Below are 27,324 nucleotides of genomic sequence, written 5' to 3'. Positions count from 1 at the left end.
ATATATGGGGTTAGTAATGGGGATGTCTTTTAGATGCCTCTCCATTACTAACCCCTGGGCTTAATTTCAGCTGACAATAAAAAGCTAGCAAACTTGGAGATGAAAGTGGATATAAAACCAGGGCTGCCGAGGATCCAGTAAACAATAGGAGACCAGATGCAGTATGGATGTGGTTTTAGGCAGCGTGAGCTGGTGACGCAAGTACCCGGGTACTGTGAACAGCAGCAATTTTACTGGACTACTTTGATCTTGTGTGGGAACATTTTTCCTATTAAATTGGTGAACGAGGGACAGTCTCTTGTTTTTATTTTTCTCTTTTTAAATTTTTCATAGTTCCATTTGTGGACTACGTCTGACTCGCTGGATATGCATGTTTTGTTTTTTTTTACAAATTTGTGACTCAGGGAAAGTGTTGGGGAATCTTTATTTAAATAATTTTTTGTGGTGTTTTTTTATTTTTTATTATTGGGTTAGTAATGGTGTGTCTGATAGACACCTTTCCATTACTAATGCCAGGGCTTGATACCAGCTGTGATTTTTGACAAATCACAGCTCACATCAACCCCAACTACCATTACCCCGATTGCTTCATTCTTACCAATTACCCTGGTGAGTTGGCAAAGCGTCAAAACTGGCACATCTCACATAATGCACCACTTCTCGGGAGGCTGTGGGCTGGTATTTTTAGGCTGTAAAGGGCCCAATAACCATGGACCTTCCCAGCCTAGTAATGGGGGGCATATCTATCTTTCTACCTCTGTCTTTGCAAATCTTTTAACACCTAAACGTCTGTAATTTCAATTATGCAATCTAGTCCGGTCACACAGATGACGCACATGTACCACAAGCTCTTCACAAGGACAGGCAACCGTAATAACACCGATACCTGTTTTTCTAGTGGAGCTTCACAATGACGCTCCATAGACTTACATTATAAAAGTGAATTCAGGTTCACATCTAAATCCCATTTTAATCTTGCAAGTTGGAATAGAAGTCTCAAGAGTGTGAGACAGTGACCGGCGTTGTTGTGAATGGCAAATTGAGATTCTGGCAGGACTATTATCCGAAGTCATGTGACAAGGCTCATTAAAGGGTCAACATTGACTTGTAGGATTGTTACTTCCAATAGGTGGCACTAGAGTTCTAGTTCTCTTCCTCTCTGAAGAGACAATTTGCATAATGTGATATAATGAGACTGTGGTGTGGTGAGGTCACATGGTCTCTGTGTTGGAAGGTCCTGCAAGTAGAGACTTCCTGGAGAGCACATGGTGAGGCCATATACCTGGATGCTCTGTGTTGGAAGGTCCTGCAAGTGGAGACTTCCTGAAGAGCACATGGTGAGGCCATATACCTGGATGCTCTGTGTTGGAAGGTCCTGCAGGTGGAGACTTCCTGAATAGCACGTGGTGAAACCATGTACCTGCAGAGCCTGTGACGGCTGTGTTGGGGAAGCTACCATACTTCTAAGGGTCTGGAACTGTCGGGTGGGACGTTGTGGAGCATGTCATCATACGGGACATTGATCCTAGTAAGGCAGCTTTCCTGGAAGCCAGGACTGACAAGGAGTCAGTGTGTGGAGCGGAGCTCCTTGAAGGTAATCTCAGACAAGGGGGTTACAAGAAGGCAGAGAGGTGTATCTGCTAGATAAACAGACTGGTGTCTTATTATGTTTCGTGGATGTGACTGTACGGACTGTACTCTATCCGGTTTATGCTGCATTTAAATAAACCAGATGGTATGATTAAGTGAGAAACTGTTCCTATGTGCATTAATCCCGTTGCCAAGCGAGTGTCCCTCAACACACTCAGGGAGCGCTATCTTACAAGACCCAGAAGTTAACAAAACAAATGAACCTGGTAAGTATAACCCTTTACTGACATGACATACTGGTATGTCATATGACGGCTCCATGACTTTGAGGAAGACTTTGAGGAAGACTCGCAAGCCTGCATCTCTGCCACAGATGATGGCTTTGATATACAGCCATCATCTGTCTCCAACAGCCAAATGTGGAGCATATCTCTGCTCGCAGCTTTTAAGCTATTAACTGCAGCGGTCATTATGTGACAGCGTCTCATACAGCGCTCCTGTAGATGGGGCACTCCATTCTAACTGCCTATCGGCACACCCGTGACGCGATCGTAGGACATTAACGAGTTGCCGAGACAACCCGTGGCTGGCGTTCATAGGAATCCATACAGCTCTATACAGCAATACTGCAGTATTGTTCTATATAGAACAAGTAATAAGAACAAGTCCCCTAAGAAGACTTACAAGTAGTGATGAGCGAGTATACACGTTGCTCGGGTTTTCCAGAGCATGCTCGGCTGGTCTCCAAGTATTTGTGACTGCTCGGAGATTTAGTTTTTGCTGAAACAGCTGCATGATTTATGGCTGCTAGCCAGCCTGAGTACATGTGGGGGTTGCCTGGTTGCTAGGAAAACCCCACATGTAATCAAATTGTCTAACAGTCGCAAATCATGCAGCTGCGGCAAGGAAAACTAAATCTCCGAGCAGTCACAAATACTCAGAGACCACAAAAGCATGCTCTGGAAATCCCGAGCAACGAGTATACTCGCTCATCACTACTTACAAGTACAATAAAAAATTTAAAAAAGAAAATAAAAAATGAATAAATTAAAAAACTCAAATCATCCCACTTGTTACCCATTTAAAGTAAAGAAGAAAAAAAATGAAAAAAATACACATTTGTTATCGCAACTTTTCTAAATGTCCGATTTGTCAAAATATAAAATAAATTAATCCGATCAGGAGATGGCATAACAAGAAAAAAATCAAAATGTAATAATTGTTGTTTTTCGTTCGCCACAACAGTACAAAGAGGCAATCAAAACATGCTGCTTACACCACCAAAATGGTATCAATCAAAACATCGTCTCAGGTGGCAAAAAACAAGCCCACATATAGCACCATATCTAGAAAGTTGAAAATGTTACGACTCATGGAAAATGGTGACACAAGCAAAAAATTTACTTAGTTTTTTTTTATTTACCACCTATATAAAACAAAAACTGTGCATGTTTGGTTGGGAAAAAAACAAAAAGCACAAAAAACGGAAACTCGAGAGGTCATGAAGGGATTATCATAACAAGAACCAAATTAAGGTTACAAAGAGGGACATCAGACCCAACAACTGTATTTGGTATAAAATCAGACAGATTATCAAGTGACGAACATACAGTTCTTCTGCTCAAATGAGGCCGCTTAACGTCAAGATCTGAATCTCATAGAAACCATTTCTAGTGTCAATAACAGTAAAAAAAATTCCAATCTTTAGCAAGGTCCAAATTATCTTTAACTTGACCCTCTGTTGATTAGAAATATCCACTTGAATGTCATGCCGTCAAATACAGATTGAAAACCCCTGTATGCCAAACTCGTTTCAGAGGTCAAAAGACTGAAAGCGCCCCTAGGATTTTACGCTAACCTCATTTCCCAACAGAAACCAAACTTAAATGGCCAAAATACATAGAAAAGATCTTCACTATTCTGTTGTGGTATCTGCTTCTCTATCTGGTGTGTCCCATAAAGACACAATGTTCTTAGTACTAATGGAAAAAATAAATAAATGGTGGTTTACAGCCTAAAACCACTGAATGAATTCTATTCCACAAAGCGAATAAGCAGGGCCTGTAACATCTCTGCATTTAGTGGTTCTACTCACCTGGGTAGTCATATGTAGGAATCTCCTCTTTACACCACTCATCACCCCTCACATGTGACTGTGTAGCATTAGGTTGGGTCAGATCTTCACCCTGAAAGAAATATTGTAAAAGTCACCGACAGATGGAGAAGTCACATCTATGATCAGCTCTAATCCGGACATCTCCACCGTTCTCATTACACAAGTATAAAACATATAATACTGGTGGATAAAATAAGACTGAGCACAAGACCTTCACAGCCGTCTACACATCATAGGGGAGATCTTATGACACCTTCTCTCCATCTACCTGATGATCCTGAGGAACATTGGGATCTTCTTTACAGTCCTGTGGAAGAAGAGGATGGGGACATCTCTCTGGTGTTGTCCTCTTACTGGATAGAACTGAAGGAAACACATATAGGGACTGAAATCATTCTTTACATATAGACAATTATAGGCAATGTGTATTTAATCCTGTCTATTACCTGGTGATGTGAGGGGCTGGGGAACCTCCATCATGAAGTCCTTATACAGATCTTTGTGTCCTTCTAAATACTCCCACTCCTCCATGGAGAAGTAGACGGAGATATCCCGACACCTTATAGGAACCTGACACATACAATGATACTGTCATCCCCCGATCGCTTCATAGCCTTACTGTACAATGTCCCAGCATTCCCAGCAGTGTCACCTCTCCAGTCAGCAGCTCAATCATCTTGTAGGCGAGTTCTAGGATCTTCTGGTCATTGATGTCCTCATTCATCAGGGGGTGAAGTGGAGACCCCGTGTTTGGGCTCAGGGGTATTCCCCATCCCTCAGACACAGGGTCCTGATCGCGCTCACTAGACTTCTTCTTCACTACTGTGTAATCCTGGTTATGGAGAGACACATTAATACATCTCACTACAGACATTTCCAGAGTCCTCACCTCTCCAGTTCTGTCCATCTGTTATTCCCATATACTGTATAAGAATTATGTAATGTGACGTCATCAGAATCTCTCACCTCTCCAGTAAGCCGGAAGAGGATCTCTAGGGTGAGATGTAATATTCTCTCCGCTATCTTGTTCCTGTCCCTATCCATCCTTGATGGGTCAGGAAAATTACAGAAACCTAAATGGAAAGAAAAATTGAAGAAAAGTCTGAGTAAAACACATAATATAGAATTACTAAAGCAGTGATGCAGGTACAAAGATATAATGAAGTATTTCATACATCTAGAGGCCAGACTGAATATCCATCTCCTTTCAGTTGACATGATGATGCGAGTTATAAATAAATTCATATAACAGAAAAAAAAGGAAAAAGTGATAAAAAAATCCACTGCGATTCCACCCGCACCTATTTATTGCGGGCACATGTCAGCTGTTCAAAACAGCTGACATGTCCCGACTTTGATGCGGGCTCACCGCCGAAGCCCACATCAAAGCGGGGGTACTGCCATCGGACGTACTATTCTGTCTGATGGCAGTAAGGGGTTAAAAATGAAAAACTGAAATATCACATGGCCATAAGTATTCCGACCCTTTGCTCAGACACATATTTAAGTCACATGCTGTCCATTTCCTTGTGATCCTCCTTGAGATGGTTCTACTCCTTCATTGGAGGCCAACTGTGTTTAATTTAACTGATAGGATTGATTTGGAAAGGCACACATCTGTCTATATAAGACCTCACAGCTCACAGTCCATGTCAGACCAAATGAGAATCATGAGGTCAAAGGAACTGGCCAAGGAGCTCAGAGACAGAATTGTGCAAGGCACACATCTGGCCAAGGTTACAAAAGAATTTCTGCAGTACTCAAGGTTCCGAATAGCACAGTGGCCTCCATAATCCTTAAATGGAAGAAGTTTGGGACCACCAGAAGTCTTCCTAGACCTGGCCATCCAGCCAAACTGAGCAATCGTGGGAGAAGAGCCTTGGTGAGAGAGGTAAAAAAGAACCCCAAGATCACTGTGGCTGAGCTCCAGAGATGCAGTAGAGAGATGGGACAAAATTCCACAAAGTCAACTATCACTGCAGCCCTCTACCAGTCAGGCCTTTATGACAGAGTGGCCCAACGGAAGCCTCTCGTCAGTGCAAGACATATGAAAGCCAGCATAGAGTTTGCTAAAAAAACAAACAAAAAAAAAAACATATGAAGGACTCCCAGACTAAGAAAAATAACATTCTCTGGTCTGATGAGACAAAGATAGCCCTTTTTGGTGATAATTCTAAGCGGTATGTGTGGAGAAAACCAGGCACTGCTCATCACTAGGGTTGAGCGACCTTTAGTTTTTTAGGGTCGAGTTGGGTTTTGTGAAACCCGACTGTCTTAAAAGTCGAGTCGAGTGTAATCGGCCGACCACCGTGAAAAGTCGGGTTTCGGCCGAAACACGAAACCCAATGAAGAATTTTTTTTAATATTCTTTTTTAAATATATCTCTCTCTCTCTCTTTTCCACATCGCTCCCAGAACGCTCATTTTACACTTTGCACATCGCTGTAATGCACGCGAAAAAAAAATGCCTGTTCTTGTGTACGCCCCCCTAACACCTACATCAGCACTCTACCGCTCCTTCATTGGCTGCAAAAATGGCGCTAAATGCGTCATACGAAACGCGACTTTCGCGCCTAGATCGCGTACCGCATGGCCATCACCACACAGGGATCGGGTCGAGTTTCATGAGTCGCCGACTTTGCCAAAAGTCGGCGACTTATGAAAATGAACGACCCGTTTCGCTCAACCCTACTCATCACCTGTCCAATACAATCCCAACAGTGACACATGGTGGTGGCAGCATCATGCTATGGGGGTGTTTTTCAGCTGCAGGGACAAGATGCCTGGTTGCCACTGAAGGGAACATGAATGCGGCCAAGTAAAGAGATATCCTGGATGAAAACCTCTTCCATAGTGCTCTGGACCTCAGACTTGGCCGAAGGTTCACCTTCCAACAAGACAAGGACCCTAAGCATACAGCTAAAATAACAAAGGAGTGGCTTCAAAACAACTCTGTGACCATTCTTGACTGGCCTAACCAGAGCCCTGACCTACACCCAATTGAGCATCTCTGGAGAGACCTGAAAATGACTGTCCACCAACGTTCATCATCCAACCTGACGGAACTGGAGAGGATCTGCAAGGAAGAATGGCAGAGGATCCCCAATCCAGGTGTAAAAAACTTGTTGCATCATTCTCCAGAAGACTCATAGCTGTACTAGCTCAAAAGGGAGCTTCTACTCAACACTAAGCAAAGGGTCTGAATACTTCTGACCATGTGATATTTCAGTTTTTCTTATTTAATTTGCAAAAATTACTACATTTCTGTTTTTTTCAGTCAAGATGGGGTGTAGAGTGTACATTAATGAAAAAAAATGAACTTTTTTTGAATTTACCAAATGGCTGCAATGAAGCAAAAAGTGAAAATTTTAAAGGGGTGTGAATATTTTCCGCACCCACTGTACCATTTGAGCCCATAGAGTCTGCAAACCACCCTATAGATAGCATTAACTTCAGCCAGAAGAGTCAGTGATATTGAGGTTCTTTCTACAGCTCCATTGTTTACACAAATACCTGATAACAGGGTAATCTTTAAGCCAGATACAGCGTACCTTCCTAACGTAGTGTCTCTACAAGAAGTCATCCTTCCCTCCATTTTTTTTTTCTCCAGTCACCTTCCACGACAGCAGTATCGGAGGATGTCTCCCCGCCCTAATAGGGGACAGGAAACAAAGAGGTTAAATACCCCTCCCTTTCCTGCAACCACCAGTGTTTTTCCTGTCCCCTATGGGGCATGAAGAGGTTCTCTGATAGTGCTGCCATGGCCGGCGATCGGGAGCGCTGTTACCTTCTTATGCCGGGCAGTCGAGGTCAGGGGCTCCGTTCTCCTCCTCCTTTGACTGCTCCCATATCCGCCTTTCGCCGCGTGACTTGGGACCCCTATCCCACCCCTTCCTACGCCCCCACGTGGGGTAAAGCAGGGCGGTGAAGTGCATCGGGGTAATTCTGTAGCTCCCCGGCTCTCACCTCCCTCCTCGCTGCCGGAGACCGCGCGCGCACACCAGAAATGACACGCCCGAACTTCCGGTTTCTTCTCCATGCGCTGGAGCACACGCGCGCGCCGCCCGGCGTCCTGATCCTGCAGCAGCCATGAACGTGCTTTGCTGACATCACCCCCTACGGACCCTAGGGAGGAGGACGAGCACTAAACTTGCTGATGACCTCGATACATATATATTCCTGGTCTGGGGGAAGCCTCCAGGTAAGGCCATCTGTCTATGTCCCTCTGATGACTGGTGACTGACTGACCTTATGGACGGTGACAAACCCCTGCACTCTGCTTCAGCAGAGCCCAGTGTTCACCCTCCTACTGTAAGTAGTGGATAAGGTCCCTTGCTGTCCAGTTAATTATGAAGTGACTTAGTCCACCTTTCTCTCTCGATTTAGGGAGACAAGGTCCCTGCCCCTAGAAAGGATAAGATGCCCAGCCGCAAGTGTGGTGCATGTGCGTCCAAGCTTCCCTCCACTTATAAGAAAAAGCTCTGCCAACCATGCACGGATGAAGTGCTGCGTAGTGAACAGCCCTCTCTTCTGGACAGCATCAGAACCCTCATCAAACAGGAGGTTCAGTCCTCTATGGCGGCCCTGTCTCAGGCCCCGACACCCCAGCCCCCTCCTCCTAAGAAAAGGAAGACTGCTCCTATTGATTCTGACTCTGACTCGGGCGAAATCCATACCTCGGGTTCAGAGGACATTTGGGAAAATGAGGGTTCTACTTCCACCCCCAAATCTGATAATAAAAAATATCTCTTCTCTTCCGAAGATATGGAAGAGCTAATTTCCATGGTGAGGGGCACCATGGGGGTGGAGGAGGAAGTAGCGAGCCACTCCGTTCAGGATGATATGTTTGGGGGGTTAAAACCTAGGACCCCGAAGGGGTTCCCTATACACGAAAATAGTGAAAATCTTGTCCTTCATGAGTGGGGCCTACCTGAGAAAGGTTGGACCCGTACAGCGCGAAACGGTCGTCGTCGTCGGTCCCTGCACACTCCTGTTCTCACTGCACACCCCCGAGCCGTGAAGATGCTTTGTCACATGTTTGAATAAAGGACTTTGATCACTCCAGGATCGGTGAGTGCTGCCGCATTTTTTCTACAAAAAGGATTGTTCCATACTCTATGTTTCATGCGAGCACCCGTGATCAGCAGTCAGGATTTCAGCTGTTTAAGCACGTACTTCGTTTGCTTCCCTATACACTAAGTTGTGCTGCTCTGCATACATGCTTTTTTCACTTTTTTGGCTACCTGAGAAAGGTTTGAGTGTCCCATCAGAATTAAAGAATCGTTTCCCTCTTGATGGGGACTGTTCTCTATGGGAAATGCCTAAAGTAGATGTACAGGTGTCCAAGGTAACCAAAAAAACGGCTCTACCCTTCGAGGATTCCTCTCAGCTCAAAGATCCTATGGATCGGAAAATCGAGAGCTTACTAAGGAAATCCTGGGACACATCTACTAATCTACTGAAAACGAATGTGGCCTCAACAGGTGTTGCCAGATCCCTATTTCTCTGGTTGCGTACCTTGGAAAATCACCTTTCTCAGGGGACATCAAGGGAAGAGATTCTAAACTCCCTACCACTTCTTCAGAAGGCAAAGGGGGTTCCTTGCCGATGCTTCTGCTGAATCTGTACGGGTAGCCGCTAGGTCTGCAGTTCTCTCCAATTCCGCTAGGAGAGCTCTATGGCTTAAATCCTAGGGAGGTGACATAGTTTGGATTTAGAAGTTATGTGGTATTCCCTTTCAGGGCCATTATATGTTCGGACCAGCCCTCGATGACATCTTAGACAAGGCTACAGATAAAAAGAAGGCTCTTCCGGAGCAGAGAAGCTCTAGGAAACGCTTTTTTCGTCCCTCCCGTGAGCAAGCACCCCAGAGAGATTACAGGGGTAAAGGTAAATCGGGTCGGTGGAGCTACCCCAAAGGGGTAAAGCCAGGAATATCCTTGTCCCCCAACCCCAGCAGACCCCTGAGAAACAATTATACCGAGAAAAAAGGGTTTGCTCGACAGGAGCAACGCAGTCTATGATCAGATAATCGATGGGCGACCTCATGGAGGCCCACATTAATAATATATCCTAAAACAGACTGCCAAGACGGGGGTATATATTAAGAACAATTTATTTTATTAAACATGTATAATATACAAAATAGGGACAAAGTGCAAAAAGCAATGTAAATGGATAAAGAGCAGCTAAAAAGATTCTGGCACCAAAACAGATGGCAAAAATTGGTGTCAGAAAAGAAAAAATATATATACACGTCTCAAAAGACACGGCCGCACACAGTTATTAAGAGAGGCTAACTACTAATGTTGTATCCGGTTAGTGGTAAATACAATATAGTAACAGGTGGTTAAATACTGGTCAAAAAAGCCTTAAAATATTTTTAATCTCCCACTAGTCCACAGTCCGACCCAAAATGGGCTACAGGCTGCCAGCTATGCCGCTATACACTCAGATTCACCTGTTACTACTATTGGCACATGGCTGCAAAAAAGCAAATGCTGATCTAAGTGGCTAACAGCAGTGAAACGGCTCAATTATCCAATATCAAATGAAGTAGCATAATATGTGTGGGACACTTGGTTTTTGTTTGGCTTTTTTGCTAGGTTCACTAAATGCTAAAACTGACCTGCCATTATGATTTTCCAGGTCAGTACGAGTTCATAGACACCTAACATGTCTAGGTTATTTTTTACCTAAGTGGTGAAAAAAAATTCCAAACTTTGCTAAAAAAAAAAATAAAAAAATTGCGCCATTTTCCGATACTCGTAGCGTCTCCATTTTTCATGATCTGGGGTCGGTAGAGGGCTTATTTTTTGCGTGCCGAGCTGGCGTTTTTAATTATTCCAATTAGGTGCAGATACGTTCTTTTGATCGCCCGTTATTGCATTTTAATGCAATGTCGCGGCGACCAAAAAAACGTAATTCTGGCGTTTCAATTTTTTTCTCGTTACGCCGTTTAGCGATCAGGTTAATGCTTTATTTTATTGATAGATCGGGCGATTCTGAACGTGGCGATACCAAATATGTGTAGGTTTGATTTTTTTTTTATTGATTTATTTTGATTGGGGCGAAAGGGGGGCGATTTAAACTTTTATATTTTTTTTATTTTTTTCACATTTTTTTTTACTTTTTTTTTTTTACTTTTGCCATGCTTCAATAGCCTCCATGGGAGGCTAGAAGCAGGCACAGCACGATCGGCTCTGCTACATAGCAGCGATCTGCTGTTTGCTGCTATGTAGCAGAAAATCAGGTGTGCTGTGAGCGCCGACCACAGGGTGGCGCTCACAGCTGCCGGGGATCTGTAACCATAGAGGTCTCAAGGACCTCTATGGTTACAATGGAGAAACATCTCCGACCTCCGATCATGTGACGGGGATCGGCGATGCGCTCATATCCGGCCGCCCGGCCAGATGCGGTGGTTAAATGCCGCTGTCTGCGTTTGACAGCGGCATTTAACTAGTTAATAGCGGCGGGTGAATCGCGATTTCACCCGCCGCTATTGCGGGCACATGTCAGCTGTTCAAAACAGCTGACATGTCCCGGCTTTGATGCGGGCTCACCGCGGAGCCCTGCATCAAAGCCGGGGAGCTGACCTCGGACGTACTATCCCGTCCGAGGTCAGTAAGGGGTTAATATATACCCCCGTCTTGGCAGTCTGTTTTAGGATATATTATTAATGTTGGCCTCCATGAGGTCGCCCATCGATTATCTGATCATAGACTGCGTTGCTCCTGTCTAGCAAACCCTTTTTTCTCGGTATACATGTATTAGCCATTAGGGGGTATTTTTTCCGTGTTGGCTACGGATTAGATGTAGGTTTATAGGTTCCCCCCCCTGAGAACCAATGACTGCTCTCCGGTCGGGGGCCGACTCTCAGGTTTTCTCTCCCAATAGCAGGCCATCACCACAAATCAGTGGGTCTTGCGTACCATACAGGAAGGCCTGAGGTTAGAATTCGAGAGTCCTCCTCCTCACCGTTTAACAATTACCTCCCTACAGTCTCCACACCTTCAAGAATCCCTAAATGCAGATATTCTTGGTCTGCTTCAGGCGGGGGTAATCTCCTGGGTACTCCATCAGGAAATGGGGGAGGGTCACTATTCTCACCTATTTTTGGTAAAAAAAGCCCTCTGGGAAACACCGGGTTATCATAAACCTGAAACCCCTAAATCAGGTGATCAAATATCGAAGATTCAAAATGGAATCAATCAGATCAGCAATCCCGCTGATTGGGTAATGGCTACGTTAGGTCTGAGGGACGCATACTATCATGTGTCGATACATCCCAACCACAGGAAGTTCCTCAGATTTGCAGTGACCCAAAACCATCGAGTCAGCCATTATCAATTCAATGTCCTTCCATTCGGAGTCTCGTCAGCTCCACGGGTCTTTACCAAGATCATGTCAGAAGCAGTGATCTTCATCCAACAACAAGGGATCCATATCATCCCGTACCTAGACAATTTTCTTATTATCGCTCCATCCATTCCTCGTTTGAATCAGGATGTGACGAAGGTCCTGGATATCCTGAGATCTCTGGGGTGGATTCCGAACTTGGAGAAGTCGGACCTCCATCCATCTTCGAGGAAAAAATTCCTAGTTCTTCTGGATTCGAAAGAATGTCCTTCTTACCCAGGGACCGTCAAGTCAATCTCGTTCACAGGATCTCCAGGTTCAGAAGTCAGAGGACTCAGACATTAACAGACTCAATGTCAATCCTGGGTTCATTGACGTCTTGCATCCAAGCAGTCTCCTGGGCCCAGGCCCACACAAGAGTCCTTCAGTCCCACATCCTGATGCATTCAAAAGGATGCCAGAATGCATTAACCAGGAGGATTCCTCTTCCCACTCACATAACATCCTCCCTCTCGTGGTGGCTGAACTCCCAGAACCTTCAGCGAGGAGTCAGCTGGGACCAAATTCCTCTGAAGGTGCTCACAACAGATGCAAGCCAGAGAGGTTGGGGCGCCATAATAGAAGATACCCACTTCCAAGGGCTGTGGCCCCCAAACATCAGGTCCAGCTCCACAAATCTAAGGGAACTGAAAGCGGTGGAGGAGGCACTAAAAGCAGCATCTATCCTCATCCAGGGTCACCATGTACGTGTAATGTCCGACAACACGACTACCGTGGCCTACCTCCGGCACCAGGGAGGCACGAAATACACCAACCTGAAGTTAACCGCTGCAAGGATATTTTCCTGGGCAGAAAAACACCTCCTGTCCATCACGGCAGTGCACATAAAGGGATCAGACAATGTCCAGGAGGACTTCCACAGCAGGAGAGATTTCCATCCTGGAGAATGGTCTCCAAACCTAAAGGTATTCCTATCCTTGATTTGGAGATGGGGAAGTCCCAACGTGGATCTGTTTGCCAACAGTCTGAATGCAAAATCGAGCACTTTATTCTCCCTCAACCCCTCAAGCGAGGCACAGGGACTGGATGCCTTCTCCCATCCTTGGAAGTTTGCTCTGGCATACGCCTTCCCGCCGATTCCTATGTTACCAGCAACGCTACAAAAGATCTGGGCAGACCGAGTCACAACGATTCTGGTAGCACCAATGTGGCCAGGAAGAAGTTGGTACGGCACGTTAACAGACATATCTCTGGAAGGCCCGATACTTCTACCTCAGATAGTCGACCTTCTTCAGCAGGGGCCCCTGCTACACCCAGACTGAAACTGGCGGCCTGGTTACTGAGGCCGAGATTCTGAGAGCCAGAAGTCTCTCAGATGACGTGATTCAAACCCTACAAAAAAGAAGGAAACCAATAACTAACGCCATCTATGGCAAGGTTTGGAAAAAAATGTCATCCCGCTGTTTCCCAAACAAACCCAATCCATTCCATCCCAATATTGCACAAATCTTGGAATTTCTCCAGAAGGGACTGGAGTTAGGGCTCTGGCCTAGCACCCTAAAGGTTTTAACAGGTCTGGATTTAGCAGGTCACCATTGGGTTAGACGTTTCATGACATCTGCAACTAGGATTCGCCCTAGGCTCCGTATCCAAACCCCTCCTTGGGATTTGAACCTTGTCCTAAATAATCTGACCGGGGACCCCTTTGAACCCTTATCAACCATCAGCCTAAAAATCCTGACCCTCAAGACTGTCTTCCTAGTAGCAATTACTACCGCTAGGCGTATAGGAGAGCTACAAGCCTTGTCAGTACAGGAACCATACTTAACCGTTAAAATGGATAGCATAATCCTTAAGCTAGACCCTTCCTTTATGCCTAAGGTGATCTCGGACTTCCACAGAAGTCAGGATATTGTCCTACCGTCATTCTGTCCAAATCCCTCTAATCCAAAGGAAGAAGCCTTTCACACTCTGGACGTTCGCAGAGTGGTCCTCTTCTATCTGCAACAAATGGAAGGCTGGAGGATAGACCAAAACCTATTCGTCCAGTTCACAGGACAAAATAAAGGCAAAAAAGCAGCTAAAAGTACGATCGCTAACTGGATCAAACAAGCCATTTGTCTTGCATATTCATCCCAGAAGCTTGCACCCCTGGCATCGCTGAAAGCTCACTCCACCCGTTCAGTCTCAACTTCCTGGGCAGAGAGGGGGAACGCATCGTCTGATATGCAGAGCCGCCACCTGGTCGTCACTCCATACATTCACCAGGCATTACAGGCTAAATTTCAATAGGGACCTATCGTTTGGCAGACGCATTCTGCAGGCAGTTGTCCCTCCCTAAAGAAATTAGCTGTTGGTATCACTCCGATACTGCTGTCGTGGAAGGTGACTGGAGAAAATAGAATTAGTCTTACCGGTAATTCGGTTTCTAGGAACCTTCCACGACAGCACTAATTTCCCTCCCTATCTGATATTCTTATTGGATGATTCCTGCACTTAAGTGGTAACTATACATGCTACTGTGTCCAGAAAAAACACTGGTGGTTGCAGGAAGGGGAGGGGTATTTAACCTCTTGGTTTCCTGTCCCCTATTAGGGCGGGGAGACATCCTCCGATACTGCTGTCGTGGAAGGTTCCTAGAAACCGAATTACCGGTAAGACTAATTCTATTTTTTCTAATCCAAGGAACCAGAAGGAAAGCCTTTATACTTTGGATGTTAGATGTGTAATCAGATACCTATCCGCTATGGCAAACTGGAGAAAGGATAAAGTATTATTTGTGTCCTTCCAGGGTTCTAGAAAGGAGCTTATGGCCTCTAAACCCACAATTGCCAAGTGGATTAGGGAAGCCATCTCTTTAGCCCACTTATCAAGTGGCAATGTTTAAAGGCTCATTTCACTTGGGCCATGGCGACTTCCTAGACGGGAAATATTGAACGTCTTGAAAGAAGAGATTTGTAAGGCCGGTGTCACACTTATGAGTTCAATGCGAGAAACTCGCACGAGTCTCTCGCATCAATACCCAGCACTGCCGCTGGCACTCGGGACTTGAGCGTGCAGCTGCGTAGAAATGCATGCAGCCACACAGTCCGGTCCCAAGTGTCGGCGGCAGTGCTGGGAATTGATGCGCGAGTTTCTCGCATCACACTCACAAGTGTGACCCCGGCCTAAGACAGCAACACTGCTGGATATACGCTGTGAGTACTCTGCAAGGCTTATACATGATAGTACTGTGCCGGAATCCACTGTGTGCACTCTGCAATCCGTATATGTGATAGTACTGTGCCGAAAGCCGCTGTGTGTACTCTGTAAACCCTATATATGATAGTACTGTGCCGAAGGCCGCTGTGTGTACTCTGCAAGCCCCATATGTGATAGTACTGTGCCGAAAGCCACTGTGTGTACTCTGCAAGCTCTATATATAATAGTACTGTGCAGAAAGCCGCTGTGTGTACTCTGTAAACCCTATATATGATAGTACTGTGCCGAAGGCCGCTGTGTGTACTCTGCAAGTCCCATATGTTACAGTACTGTGCCGAAAGCCACTGTGTGTACTCTACAACCCCTATATGTGATAGTACTATGCCGAAAGCCACTGTGTACTCTGCAAGCCCTATATGTGATAGGACTGTAAGAAGATGAACCGGACTGGGGGTACCTCTCTTGCGCCGGTTCCGGAACTGTCACCATTGTTGCATGGGGGAGAGCTTTCTGGCCCGGACCGACCTTTACAGTTGTCAGCAGGGTGCAGGTCAGATATAAAAAGAGCTGCGCACTGGAAAAAGACAGGAGTTCTGGTGGGAAGACAGCGTGCGCAGCTGGGTGAGGTGCAGGCCTATATAGCGGAGCAGCTTGTAAGCGTAGCCCCACCTAGCGCAACCCCTGTAATTGTGTCCACTGCTTGCAGACATGAGACAGCTACTTTCCCGATGTTCCCCGTGCCGGGAGGTGACTCACAAGTGAAACTAGTGACTGCTGCGTGCGTGCGGCCTAGCTTTGAACAGGTGACCGAGCCAGAACATACCGACTTCTTTCCTGCTTGCACTGCGGAGCAGAGCCACGTTCCGGAGATACCGTATAAAGAACTGAGGCCAGTATGAGGAAGCCGCGGGTACAGGAACCGCCTATGTTGTGAATTCCGTTCTTGGGCTCCATCCTGTGGTTGCGAATGGTATTTTTGGGAATTCTGCTCTTGGGCTCCCTCTGGTGGTTTCAAGTGGAACTTAGCAGCTGCGTTCACTAATCGGTTTCCTGGCCTTGTTATTTAACTGGGCTTTTGACTTTAGTGGATGCCAGCTGTCAATGTATTTCCTGTGGATTCAGTCCTTTCCTGGAAGTTCTCTGTTGGCCAGTCCATTTTCAGCTTAAGATAAGTCTGCTACTTTTTGGGTGTTTCCCTGCTTATGACCTTCTGTTCAGTTCAATTTATGTCTCTTTTGTCCAGCTTGTCATTATGAAATATTCCGGCTAGTTGGAAGCTCTGGGGTCGCAGATTTGCCCCTCCACACCGTGAGTCGGTGTGGTGGTTATTTTTGTAAACTCTGCGTGGACTTTTAGTTTTTATACTGACCGCACAGCAACCTTTTCTTTCTCTGTCTACTTAAATAGTATTGGCCTCCTTTGCTAAAAAATCTAGTTTCATTTCTGAGTGTCATTTCCCTCTCCACTCACCGTCAATATTTGTGGGGGGCTATCTTCCTTTGGGGGTTTCTCTGAGGCGAGATAGCTTTCGGTTTCCATCTTCACGGGTAGCTAGTTCTTAGGCTGTGCAGAGGCGTCTAGGCAGAGTTAGGTACGCTCCACGGCTATTTCTAGTGTTGGTGTTAGGAGTAGGGATTGCGGTCAGTAAAGTTACCACCTCCTCAGAGCTAGTCCTATTTTTGTTTTACCCACCAGGTCATTTCAGTGCTGCTCCGTAGCGAGTCCATGATTGGTTTTGCCCACCAGGTCATCTCAGTACCGCTCCGTACCCATCAGGTCATAACAGTACAGCTGGCCCACAATGTGTTAAATGCATCTCAAAAGAGGGAAGAGAAAGTTCTGAGTCATAGTTTTTTTTTTCTTGTTGCCTGTTTTGTCTTTTTTTTTCCCCTTGATTTTTGGATGGTGCAGGAGCTTGGTACTGATATGGAGGTTCATGGTCTGTCTGCGCGTGTTGATCATCTCGCTGCAAGGGTACAGAGTATCCAAGACTATGTTGTTCAAACTCCTGTTTCTGAGCCTAGAATTCCTATTCCTGATTTGTTTTCTGGGGATAGATCTAGGTTTTTGAATTTTAAAAATAATTGCAGATTATTTTTTGCTCTGAGACCCCGTTCCTCTGGTGACCCCATTCAGCAGGTGAAGATTATAATTTCTCTGTTGCGTGGCGACCCGCAGGACTGGGCATTCTCCCTTGAGCCAGGGAATACTGCATTGCTCAATAGATTCGTTTTTTCAAGCACTTGGACTGCTTTATGACGAACCCAATTCTGTGGATCAGACAGAAAAAATTTTGCTTGGTCTGTGTCAGGGTCAGGAAGCAGTAGAGATATATTGTCAGAAATTTAGAAAGTGGTCTGTGCTTACAAAATGGAATGAGGATGCCCTGGCGGCTATTTTCAGAAAGGGTCTTTCTGAAGCTCTTAAAGATGTTATGGTGGGGTTTCCCACGCCTGCTGGTTTGAACGAATCAATGTCTCTGGCCATTCAGATTGATTGGCGCTTACGTGAACGTAAGGAGGTGCACCATATGGCGGTGTCTTCTGGGCAGAGTTCTGAGCCTATGCAATGCGATAGAGTTTTGACGATTTAAGAACGGCAGGAGTTCAGACGTCAGAATGGGCTGTGTTTTCACTGTGGTGACGCTACTCATGCTATCTCTGACTGCCCAAAGCGAACTAAGAGGGTTGCTAAGTCGGTTACCATCAGTACTGTACAGCCTAAATTTCTCTTGTCTATTACCCTGATTTGCTCATTGTCGTCCTTTTCTGTAATGGCATTTGTGGATTCTGGCGCTGCCCTGAACTTAATGGACCTGGAATTTGCCAAGCGCTGTGGTTTTTCCTTGGAGCCGTTGCAGAGTCCTATTCCCTTGAGGAGGATTGATGCTACGCCATTGGCCAAGAATAAACCTCAGTACTGGACACAGTTAGCCATGAACATGGCTCCAGCACATCAGGAAAATATTCGCTTTTTGGTGTTGCATAATTTGCATGATGTGGTTGTGCTGGGGTTTCCATGGTTACAGGTACATAATCCAGTGCTGGATTGGAAATCTATGTCCGTGACTAGTTGGGGTTGTCAGGGGATACATAGTGACATTCCTCTGATGTCAATTTCCTCGTCCCCTTCTTCTGAAGTTCCTGAGTTTTTGTCAGATTTCCAGGATATATTTGAGGAGCCTAAATCCAGTCCTCTGCCTCCTCATAGGGACTGTGATTGCGCTATTAATTTGATTCCTGGCTGTAAGTTCCCTAAGGGTCGACTTTTCAATCTGTCTGTGCCAGAGCATACCGCTATGCGGACTTATGTAAAAGAGTCCTTGGAGAAGGGGCATATTCGCCCGTCTTCGTCACCGTTGGGAGCGGGGTTCTTTTTTGTTGCCAAGAAGGATGGCTCCTTGAGGCCCTGTATAGATTATCACCTTCTCAATAAGATCACGGTCAAATTCCAGTACCCTTTGCCTTTGCTCTCTGATTTGTTTGCTCGGATCAAAGGGGCTAGCTGGTTTACCAAGATTGACCTTCGAGGGGCGTATAATCTGGTCCGCATCAAACAGGGTGATGAATGGAAAACAGCACTTAATACGCCCGAAGGCCATTTTGAATATCTTGTGATGCCTTTCGGGCTCTCTAATGCTCCATCTGTGTTTCAGTCCTTTATGCATGATATTTTCCGGGAGTATTTGGATAAATTTATGATTGTATATTTGGATGATATTTTGGATTTTTCCGATGATTGGGAGACTCATGTGAAGCAGGTCAGGATGGTATTTCAGATTCTTCGTGCTAATACACTGTTTGTGAAGGGGTCTAAGTGCCTTTTTGGAGTTCAGAAGGTTTCTTTTCTGGGGTTCATTTTTTCTCCCTCGGCTATTGAAATGGACCCTGTTAAAGGTCCAGGCTATTTATGATTGGACTCAACCCATATCTGTGAAGAGCCTTCAGAAATTTTTGGGCTTTGCTAATTTTTATCGCCGCTTCATTGCTAATTTTTCTACTGTGGTTAAACCTCTGACCGATTTGACCAAGAAAGGTGCAGATGTGGTGAATTGGTCCTCTGCGGCTGTGGAGGCCTTTCATGAGCTTAAGCGTCGTTTTACTTCTGCCCCTGTGTTGCGTCAGCCAGATGTTTCTCTCCCTTTTCAGGTTGAGGTTGACGCTTCTGAGATTGGGGCAGGAGCTGTTCTGTCTCAGAGAAGCTCTGATGGCTCTGTGTTGAAGCCGTGTGCTTTCTTCTCCAGAAAGTTTTCGCCTGCTGAGCGTAATTATGATGTCGGCAATCGGGAGTTGTTGGCTATGAAGTGGGCATTCTAGGAGTGGCGACATTGGCTTGAGGGAGCCAAGCATCGTGTTGTGGTCTTGACCGACCGTAAGAATCTGATTTACCTTGAGTCGGCCAAGCGCTTGAATCCTAGACAGGCTCGGTGGTCTTTGTTTTTCTCCCGTTTTGATTTTGTGGTCTCGTATCTTCCGGGATCTAAGAATGTGAAAGCTGATGCCTTGTCTAGGAGTTTTTTGCCTGATTCTCCTGGAGTCCGTGAGCCGGCTGGTATTCTCAAGGAAGGGGTGATTCTTTCTGCTATCTCCCCTGATTTGCGGCGGGTGCTTCAGGAGTTTCAGGCTGATAGACCCGACCGCTGTCCTGTGGGGAAATTGTTTGTTCCGGATAGATGGACTAATAAGGTGATTTCTGAGATCCATTGTTCGGTGTTGGCTGGTCATCCTGGTATCTTTGGAACCAGAGATTTGGTTGCCAGGTCCATTTGGTGGCCTTCTTTGTCACGGGATGTGCGTTCCTTCGTGCAGTCCTGTGGGATTTGTGCCCGGGCTAAGCCCTGCTGTTCTCGTGCTAGTGGGTTGCTTTTGCCCTTTCCTATCCCTGAGAGGCCCTGGACGAATATTTCCATGGATTTTATTTCCGATCTTCCTGTTTCTCAGAAGATGTCTGTCATCTGGGTGGTTTGTGACCAGTTTTCTAAAAAGGTCCATTTGGTACCTTTGCCTAAGTTGCCTTCCTCCTCTGATTTGGTTCCTTTGTTTTTCCAGCATGTGGTTCGTTTGCATGGTATTCCGGAGAATATTGTGTCTGACAGAGGTACCCAGTTTGTTTCTAGGTTTTGGCGGTCCTTTTGTGGCAGAATGGGAATTAATTTGTCTTTTTCTTCGGCATTTCACCCTCAGACAAATGGACAGATGGAGCGAACCAATCAGACCTTGGAAACCTACTTGAGATGCTTTGTGTCTGCTGATCAGGATGATTGGGTTACCTTCTTGCCGTTGGCCGAGTTTGCCCTTAATAATCGGGCTAGTTCGGCTACTTTGGTTTCGCCTTTTTTTTGCAATTTCAGTTTTCATCCTCGTTTTTCTTCAGGGCAGGTTGAGCCTTCGGACTGTCCTGGGGTGGATTCTGTGGTGGACAGGTTGCAGCGGATTTGGACTCATGTGGTGGACAATTTAACATTGTCTCAGGAAAAGGCTCAACGTTTTGCTAACCGCCGTCGGTGCGTTGGTCCCCGGTTTCGGGTTGGGGATTTGGTCTGGTTGTCTTCTCGTCATGTTCCTATGAAGGTCTCTTCCCCTAAGTTTAAACCTCATTTTATTGGTCCTTATAGGATTTCGGAAATTATCAATCCGGTGTCTTTTCGTTTGGCCCTTCCAGCTTCATTTTCCATTCATAATGTGTTCCATAGATCTTTGTTGCGGAGATATGTGGTGCCCATGGTTCCCTCCGTTGACCCTCCTGCTCCGGTGTTGGTTGAGGGGGAGCTGGAATATGTGGTGGAGAAGATATTGGATTCTCGTCTTTCAAGGTGGAAACTTCAGTATCTGGTCAAGTGGAAAGGTTATGGCCAGGAGGATAACTCTTGGGTTTTTGCCTCCAATGTCCATGCTGCCGATTTGGTTCGTGCTTTTCATTTGGCTCGTCCCGATCGGCCTGAGGGCTCTGGTGAGGGTTCGGTGACCCCTCCTCAAGGGGGGGGGGGGGGGTACTGTTGTGAATTCCGTTCTTGGGCTCCATCCTGTGGTTGCGAATGGTATTTTTGGGAATTCTGCTCTTGGGCTCCCTCTGGTGGTTTCAAGTGGAACTTAGCAGCTGCGTTCACTAATCGGTTTCCTGGCCTTGTTATTTAACTGGGCTTTTGACTTTAGTGGATGCCAGCTGTCAATGTATTTCCTGTGGATTCAGTCCTTTCCTGGAAGTTCTCTGTTGGCCAGTCCATTTTCAGCTTAAGATAAGTCTGCTACTTTTTGGGTGTTTCCCTGCTTATGACCTTCTGTTCAGTTCAATTTATGTCTCTTTGTCCAGCTTGTCATTATGAAATATTCCGGCTAGTTGGAAGCTCTGGGGTCGCAGATTTGCCCCTCCACACCGTGAGTCGGTGTGGTGGTTATTTTTGTAAACTCTGCGTGGACTTTTAGTTTTTATACTGACCGCACAGCAACCTTTTCTATCTCTGTCTATTTAAATAGTATTGGCCTCCTTTGCTAAAAAATCTAGTTTCATTTCTGAGTTTGTCATTTCCCTCTCCACTCACCGTCAATATTTGTGGGGGGCTATCTTCCTTTGGGGGTTTCTCTGAGGCGAGATAGCTTTCCGTTTCCATCTTCAGGGGTAGCTAGTTCTTAGGCTGTGCAGAGGCGTCTAGGCAGAGTTAGGTACGCTCCACGGCTATTTCTAGTGTTGGTGTTAGGAGTAGGGATTGTGGTCAGTAAAGTTACCACCTCCTCAGAGCTAGTCCTATTTTTGTTTTACCCACCAGGTCATTTCAGTGCTGCTCCGTAGCGAGTCCATGATTGGTTTTGCCCACCAGGTCATCTCAGTACCGCTCCGTACCCACCAGGTCATAACACGCCTAGTATCGCAAAGACTCTCTATCTGCTTCAAGGAACCAGACCTCCGTCGATCCAGGACAACCCAGAGACATCACGTGTCGCTGTTGTCGGTGCCATCGTTGGAAACTGAGACGCTGCAATCAAGAAGCGGACAGACTGATAAGTTGTACACTGCTTCCTGTTTTTGAACATTCTCCTAACACCTGTTTATCCCGCTCCCCCCTCCAGTTCCCATAACGTTTTATCCTTTGCCTTCCATACCCTTTCTCTCCCTGCATGGAGTTTACATCTCTTAATAAATTTGTTAACTCTTGATCTGCCTCCTGTCCGTGACGACATCCCAATCCCTGCAACTCTACAGTACTGTGCCGAAAGACGCTGTGTTTACTCTGCAACCCCTATGTATGGTAGTACTGTGCCGAAAGCCAATGTGTGTACTCTGCAAGCCCTATATTTGATAGCACTGTGCCAAAAGCCGCTGTGTGTACTCTGCAAGCACTATATATGATAGTACTGTGCCGAAAGCCGCAGTGTGTACTCTGCAAGCCCTATATGATAGTACTGTGCTGAAAGCCGCTACATGTACTCTGCAACCCCTATATGTGATAGTACTGTACCGAAAGCCACTGTGTATACTCTGCAACCCCTATATATATGATAGTACTGTGCTGAAAGCCGCTGTGTGTACTCTGCAACTCCTATATATGATAGTACTGTGCCGAAGGATGCTGTGTGTACTCTGCAACCCCTATATGTGATAGTACTGTACCGAAAGCCGCTGTGTCTACTCTGCAACCCCTATATATGATAGTACTGTGCTGAAAGCCGCTATATGTACTCTGCAACCCCTATATGTGATAGTACTGTACCGAAAGCTCATCCCGGACTTCTTCAAGTTCAGTCTGTCCAAAGGCGGAAGACAGTGACACCAGCGCTAATTGGGTGATGGCATCACATGTCCCAACCCCGGGACCGCGAGTGCAGACACCGCTGGAACAGCGCCAGCACGGGATGTGAGTATAGGCTTTACTATATTATCAGAGCCGAACATTTAGTTTAAGAAGGGGCTGTCCCAGTAGTGGCAACCCCTATAAGACTTAGAACACCTAACCCGAAACTATATCCCAACTAGGCATGAGCGAACCCAAACTGGAAATTGCGCAGCCAATCAACATACATTTAGACTGTGGGCACTTCTGGAGCCTTCCCAGCCATGTCAAATACTGGCATGGCAGTGATTGGCTGGTGCAACCAGTATAAAAGCTGGATCATGAGTTCCACCACCATTATGCTCTCATTAGTGTAGAGATAGGAGGCAGCTGGAGTGATGGACAGATTCTGACTGCACAGTCTGCAAATAAAACGCTGTATGTACTCTGTAAGCCCTATATATGATAGTACTGTACCGAAAGCAACTTTGCGTACTCTGCAAGCCCTATATATGATAGTACTGTGCCGAAAGCCGCTGTGTACTCTGCAACCCCTATATGTGATAGTACTGTGCCGAAAGCCGCTGTGTGTACTCTGCAACTCCTATATGTGAAAGTACTGTGCCGAAGGCCACTGTGTGTACTCTGCAACCCGTATATGTGATAGTAATGTGCCGAAAGCCGCTGTGTGTACTCTGCAACTCCTATATGTGAAAGTACTGTGCCGAAGGCCACTGTGTGTACTCTGCAACCCCTATTTGAGAAATTACTGTGCTGAAAGCCGCTGTGTGCACTCTGCAACCCTTATTTGTGAAAGTACTGTGCCAAAGGCCGCTGTGTGTACTTTGCATTACCAATAATCTGTAGTAGGCAGGAATAGGTTGGTGATACTGCACAGACTTCTCTTTGGTACTACTTGTAATACTTCCGTCTGCCTGGCATTTGTATGCCGTGTATCCCTGCACTTTAACAGTAGCACTCTGATCTAACTTGTTGCTGTTTTTGTTTATGTATTTAGTAAAGATTAATGTTTGGTTTCATATACTCTGAGGCAGTGAGACTGGGGTTCGAAGGGCACACCAGTAACATTGACTTTGGGAGGGGGGCACTTTTCACCTGCATACAAATAATACACTACCCTCATTCACAAATTCACCTATACCTCTATATAACAATAAACAGGGGAGTTTGGTTAATGATGAGATGCTGCTTTTTTTCTGTACAGAGTGAATCAAGTGAATTATGGAAAGTACTGCCCATACAGTGGGGTTGGGGGCTTAAATCTGCACAGGGGCCCACGTGGGGATTCTCTGGTTACCTTATGGGCCAATCCGAGCCTCCTCTGAGGTATCCTGGGCTTCTTTATGCCTCTGGTTTTTGTCGGAACCTAGACACCTTGGGATTATAAATAAGGTAGTGACCTGCCGATGGTCAGCAAGGAATAAAGTAACCGGAGCTGTCCGACCTTGTTATGTCCTGAGGATCAGACTCGCAAACGCAAATCACAGGTCTGTGAGAAAGAAGACGGAGAACACGGGAGCCATCGGCTGGCAATTCATGGTGACTGGGAAAAAGCGAAAACACAATGAGGTGAAAACAGCCGAGAGTGAGGGAAAGTGATAGAGAAGGAAGAGAGACAGCAACAGGAATCATCACTTGGAAACACTACAGATTGTATCAGTGACTGTACCAACCGCATGGGGGAAGGAAGTGCAACAGGAAGAAAAAAGGCCGAGTGTGAACAGCGGCCAATCCTGATAGAGAATAACGGGGCTCCAGCACCTACCTCCACCTGCAGAGCCGCACTCCACATATATGGCTGCTCTGTGCACACAGGACCTGTGATGAGGTCACAGGAGGGGAGGAGTCAGGGGTCATATGATCAGGGACCTCTGGGTGTATGCAGGACTCTGCTGTGCTGGTTGTCATGGTGCTGGATGAGGGGAAGTTTATGTGTGGGGTCAGGAGGGTTTACAGTGTGGATGTAGCAGAGCCGTACGAGGTGTACAGAGCGGAGCCGCGTGTCTACGAGGTGTACAGAGCGGAGCGGTGTGTGTACGAGGTGTACGGAGCGGAGGCGTGTGTGTACGAGGTGTACGGAGCCGCGTGTGTACGAGGTGTACGGAGCGGAGCCGCGTGTGTACGAGGTGTACGGAGCAGAGGCGTGTGTGTACGAGGTGTGCGGAGAGGAGCCGCGTGTGTACGAGGTGTACGGAACGGAGCCGTGCGTGTACGAGGTGTACGGAGCAGAGCCGCGCGTGTACGAGGTGTACGGAGCAGAGCCGCGCGTGTACGAGGTGTACGGAGCAGAGCCGCGCGTGTACGAGGTGTACGGAGCAGAGCCGCGCGTGTACGAGGTGTACGGAGCAGAGCCGCGCGTGTACGAGGTGTACGGAGCAGAGCCGCGCGTGTACGAGGTGTACGGAGCAGAGCCGCGCGTGTACGAGGTGTACGGAGCAGAGCCGCGCGTGTACGAGGTGTACGGAGCAGATCCGTGCGTGTACGGAGCAGAGCCGCGCGTGTACGAGGTGTACGGAGCAGAGCCGCGCGTGTACGAGGTGTACGGAACAGAGCCGCGCGTGTACGAGGTGTACGGAGCAGAGCCGCGTGTGTGTACGAGGTGTACGGAGCAGAGCCGCGCGTGTACGAGGTGTACGGAGCAGTGCCGCGTGTGTACGAGGTGTACGGAGCAGAGCCGCGTGTGTACGAGGTGTACAGAGCGGAGCCGTGTGTATACGGAGCGGAGCTGTGTGTGTATGAGGTGTACGGAGTGGAACCGTGTATGAAGTGTACAGAGCAGAGCCGTGTGTGTACGAGGTGTACGGAGCGGAGCCGTGTGTGAACGAGGTGTACGGAGCGGAGCCGCGTGTGTACGAGGTGTAAATATAGGAAAACTAACTGAACAGCAATCTAGTCTGAACTGGTGCATAACCAAAAAAGACTTACATAGCAAATAGATCAATGGCTGCACTCAGCTGTACTAAAGCAAGGAAATGTGCGATACATGAAATGTGAATAGCATAATGGCTTGTGAAATCTATGAAAAAACACAGATTCTTAGCACAAGATTTGGACAAAAAATGTGAGCCCATCCACCAAACGTCAAGGTAATCTCAGATCGGATGGGTAACTAACCTGACTGCCTAGTGTGAACACTTACCTATGGCTAATAACATGGTAAAGCCTGCATTTATAGGAAGGTCGGAACCAACTGTGTTTGGATGTAATTAAAATCACAGCGTGGTGAAGGGCGGGGCGTTCAAGTCAGAAAAAACAGTACATAGTAAATGTAGGAAAACTGACTGAACAGCAATCTAGTCTGAACTGGTGCATAACCCATCCGATTTGAGATTACCTTGACGTTTGGTGGATGGGCTCACATTTTTGAGCCAAATCTTGTGCTAAGCATCTCGTGTGTTTTTTTATAGATTTCACAAGCCATTAAGCTATTCACATTTCATGTATCGCACATTTCCTTGCTTTAGTACAGTAAAATTCAATGCAGCCATTGATCTATTTGCTGTTGTGAATTTGGATTCTGGGCTCCCCCGGTGGCCGCTTGTGGAATTGGACTTGTCATCCTCTTTCCTGTTTCACCTGTTTCCATCAGTAGTGGGTGTCGCTATTTAAGCTCATTTCTCTGGTGGTTTCTTGCCGGTCAACAATGTTATCTGATGCCTCTCAGTGCTTGTTCCTGCTTCTGACAACTACTAGATAAGTTGGACTTTTGTCCATGTTTCGTTTTGCCTATTTGTTCCAGTTCACAGCTGAAGTTTTGTTACTGTGTCTGGAAAGCTCTCGTTGATCAGGGATTGCTACTCTGGTGTTATGAGTTAATGCCAGAGTTTAAGGTAATCTCTGGATGGTGTTTTGTTAGTGTTTTTCTGCTGACCATGAAAGTATACTATCTGTCTTCTGCTATCTAGTAAGCGGACCTCAAATTTGCTAAGACTATTTTCCTGCTGCGTTTGTTGTTTCATCTGAACTCACCGTCATTATATGTGGGGGGCTACTGTCTTCTTTGGAATATTTCTCTAGAGGTGAGCCAGGTCTTATATTTCCCTCTGCTAGCTATTTAGGTCTTAGGCCAGAGCTGGGCATCTAGCAATAAATAGGAAATGCTACCTGGCTATTTCTAGTTGCGCGGCAGGCTTAGTTCATGGTCAGTATAGTTCCATCTTCCGAGAGCTTGTCCCTCTATAGGCTTGCTATGATCTCTGCCTGCAGAGATCATGACAGTTTGACCGGCCCATAAAGTGTTAAAGACCCAGGTTGAGAAAGGAGAGTTATAAGAA

The 27,324-nt window shown here is 46.4% G+C and overlaps 1 protein-coding gene across 9 annotated transcripts in view; it reads right to left on the bottom strand.

Annotated features, from left to right (window-relative positions):
- Positions 1 to 27,324, bottom strand: part of LOC143766305 (uncharacterized) — a 272,862-nt gene that overhangs the window by 173,326 nt on the left and 72,212 nt on the right. For 4 of the 9 annotated variants that reach the window (XM_077253877.1, XM_077253878.1, XM_077253874.1 and 1 more), the window contains exons 2-5: positions 4,359 to 4,538; positions 4,153 to 4,276; positions 3,975 to 4,069; positions 3,686 to 3,776 (exon numbers count right to left, since the gene is read on the bottom strand). In XM_077253877.1, the coding sequence (XP_077109992.1) occupies positions 3,686 to 3,776; positions 3,975 to 4,069; positions 4,153 to 4,276; positions 4,359 to 4,538 (490 nt within the window). Of the gene's footprint in view, positions 1 to 3,685; positions 3,777 to 3,974; positions 4,070 to 4,152; positions 4,277 to 4,358; positions 4,539 to 4,672; positions 4,780 to 24,347; positions 24,594 to 24,723; positions 24,859 to 27,324 lie in introns of those variants that run through there. The other 5 variants (XM_077253876.1, XM_077253879.1, XM_077253881.1 and 2 more) reach the window with 3 other exon arrangements.

Source organism: Ranitomeya variabilis, chromosome 4, assembly GCF_051348905.1.
Source record: "Ranitomeya variabilis isolate aRanVar5 chromosome 4, aRanVar5.hap1, whole genome shotgun sequence".
In the NCBI taxonomy this organism is placed as follows: Eukaryota; Metazoa; Chordata; class Amphibia; order Anura; family Dendrobatidae; genus Ranitomeya; species Ranitomeya variabilis.
Note: the sequence above shows the minus strand (reverse complement) of the source record. Positions and strands in the feature narration are given on the sequence as shown.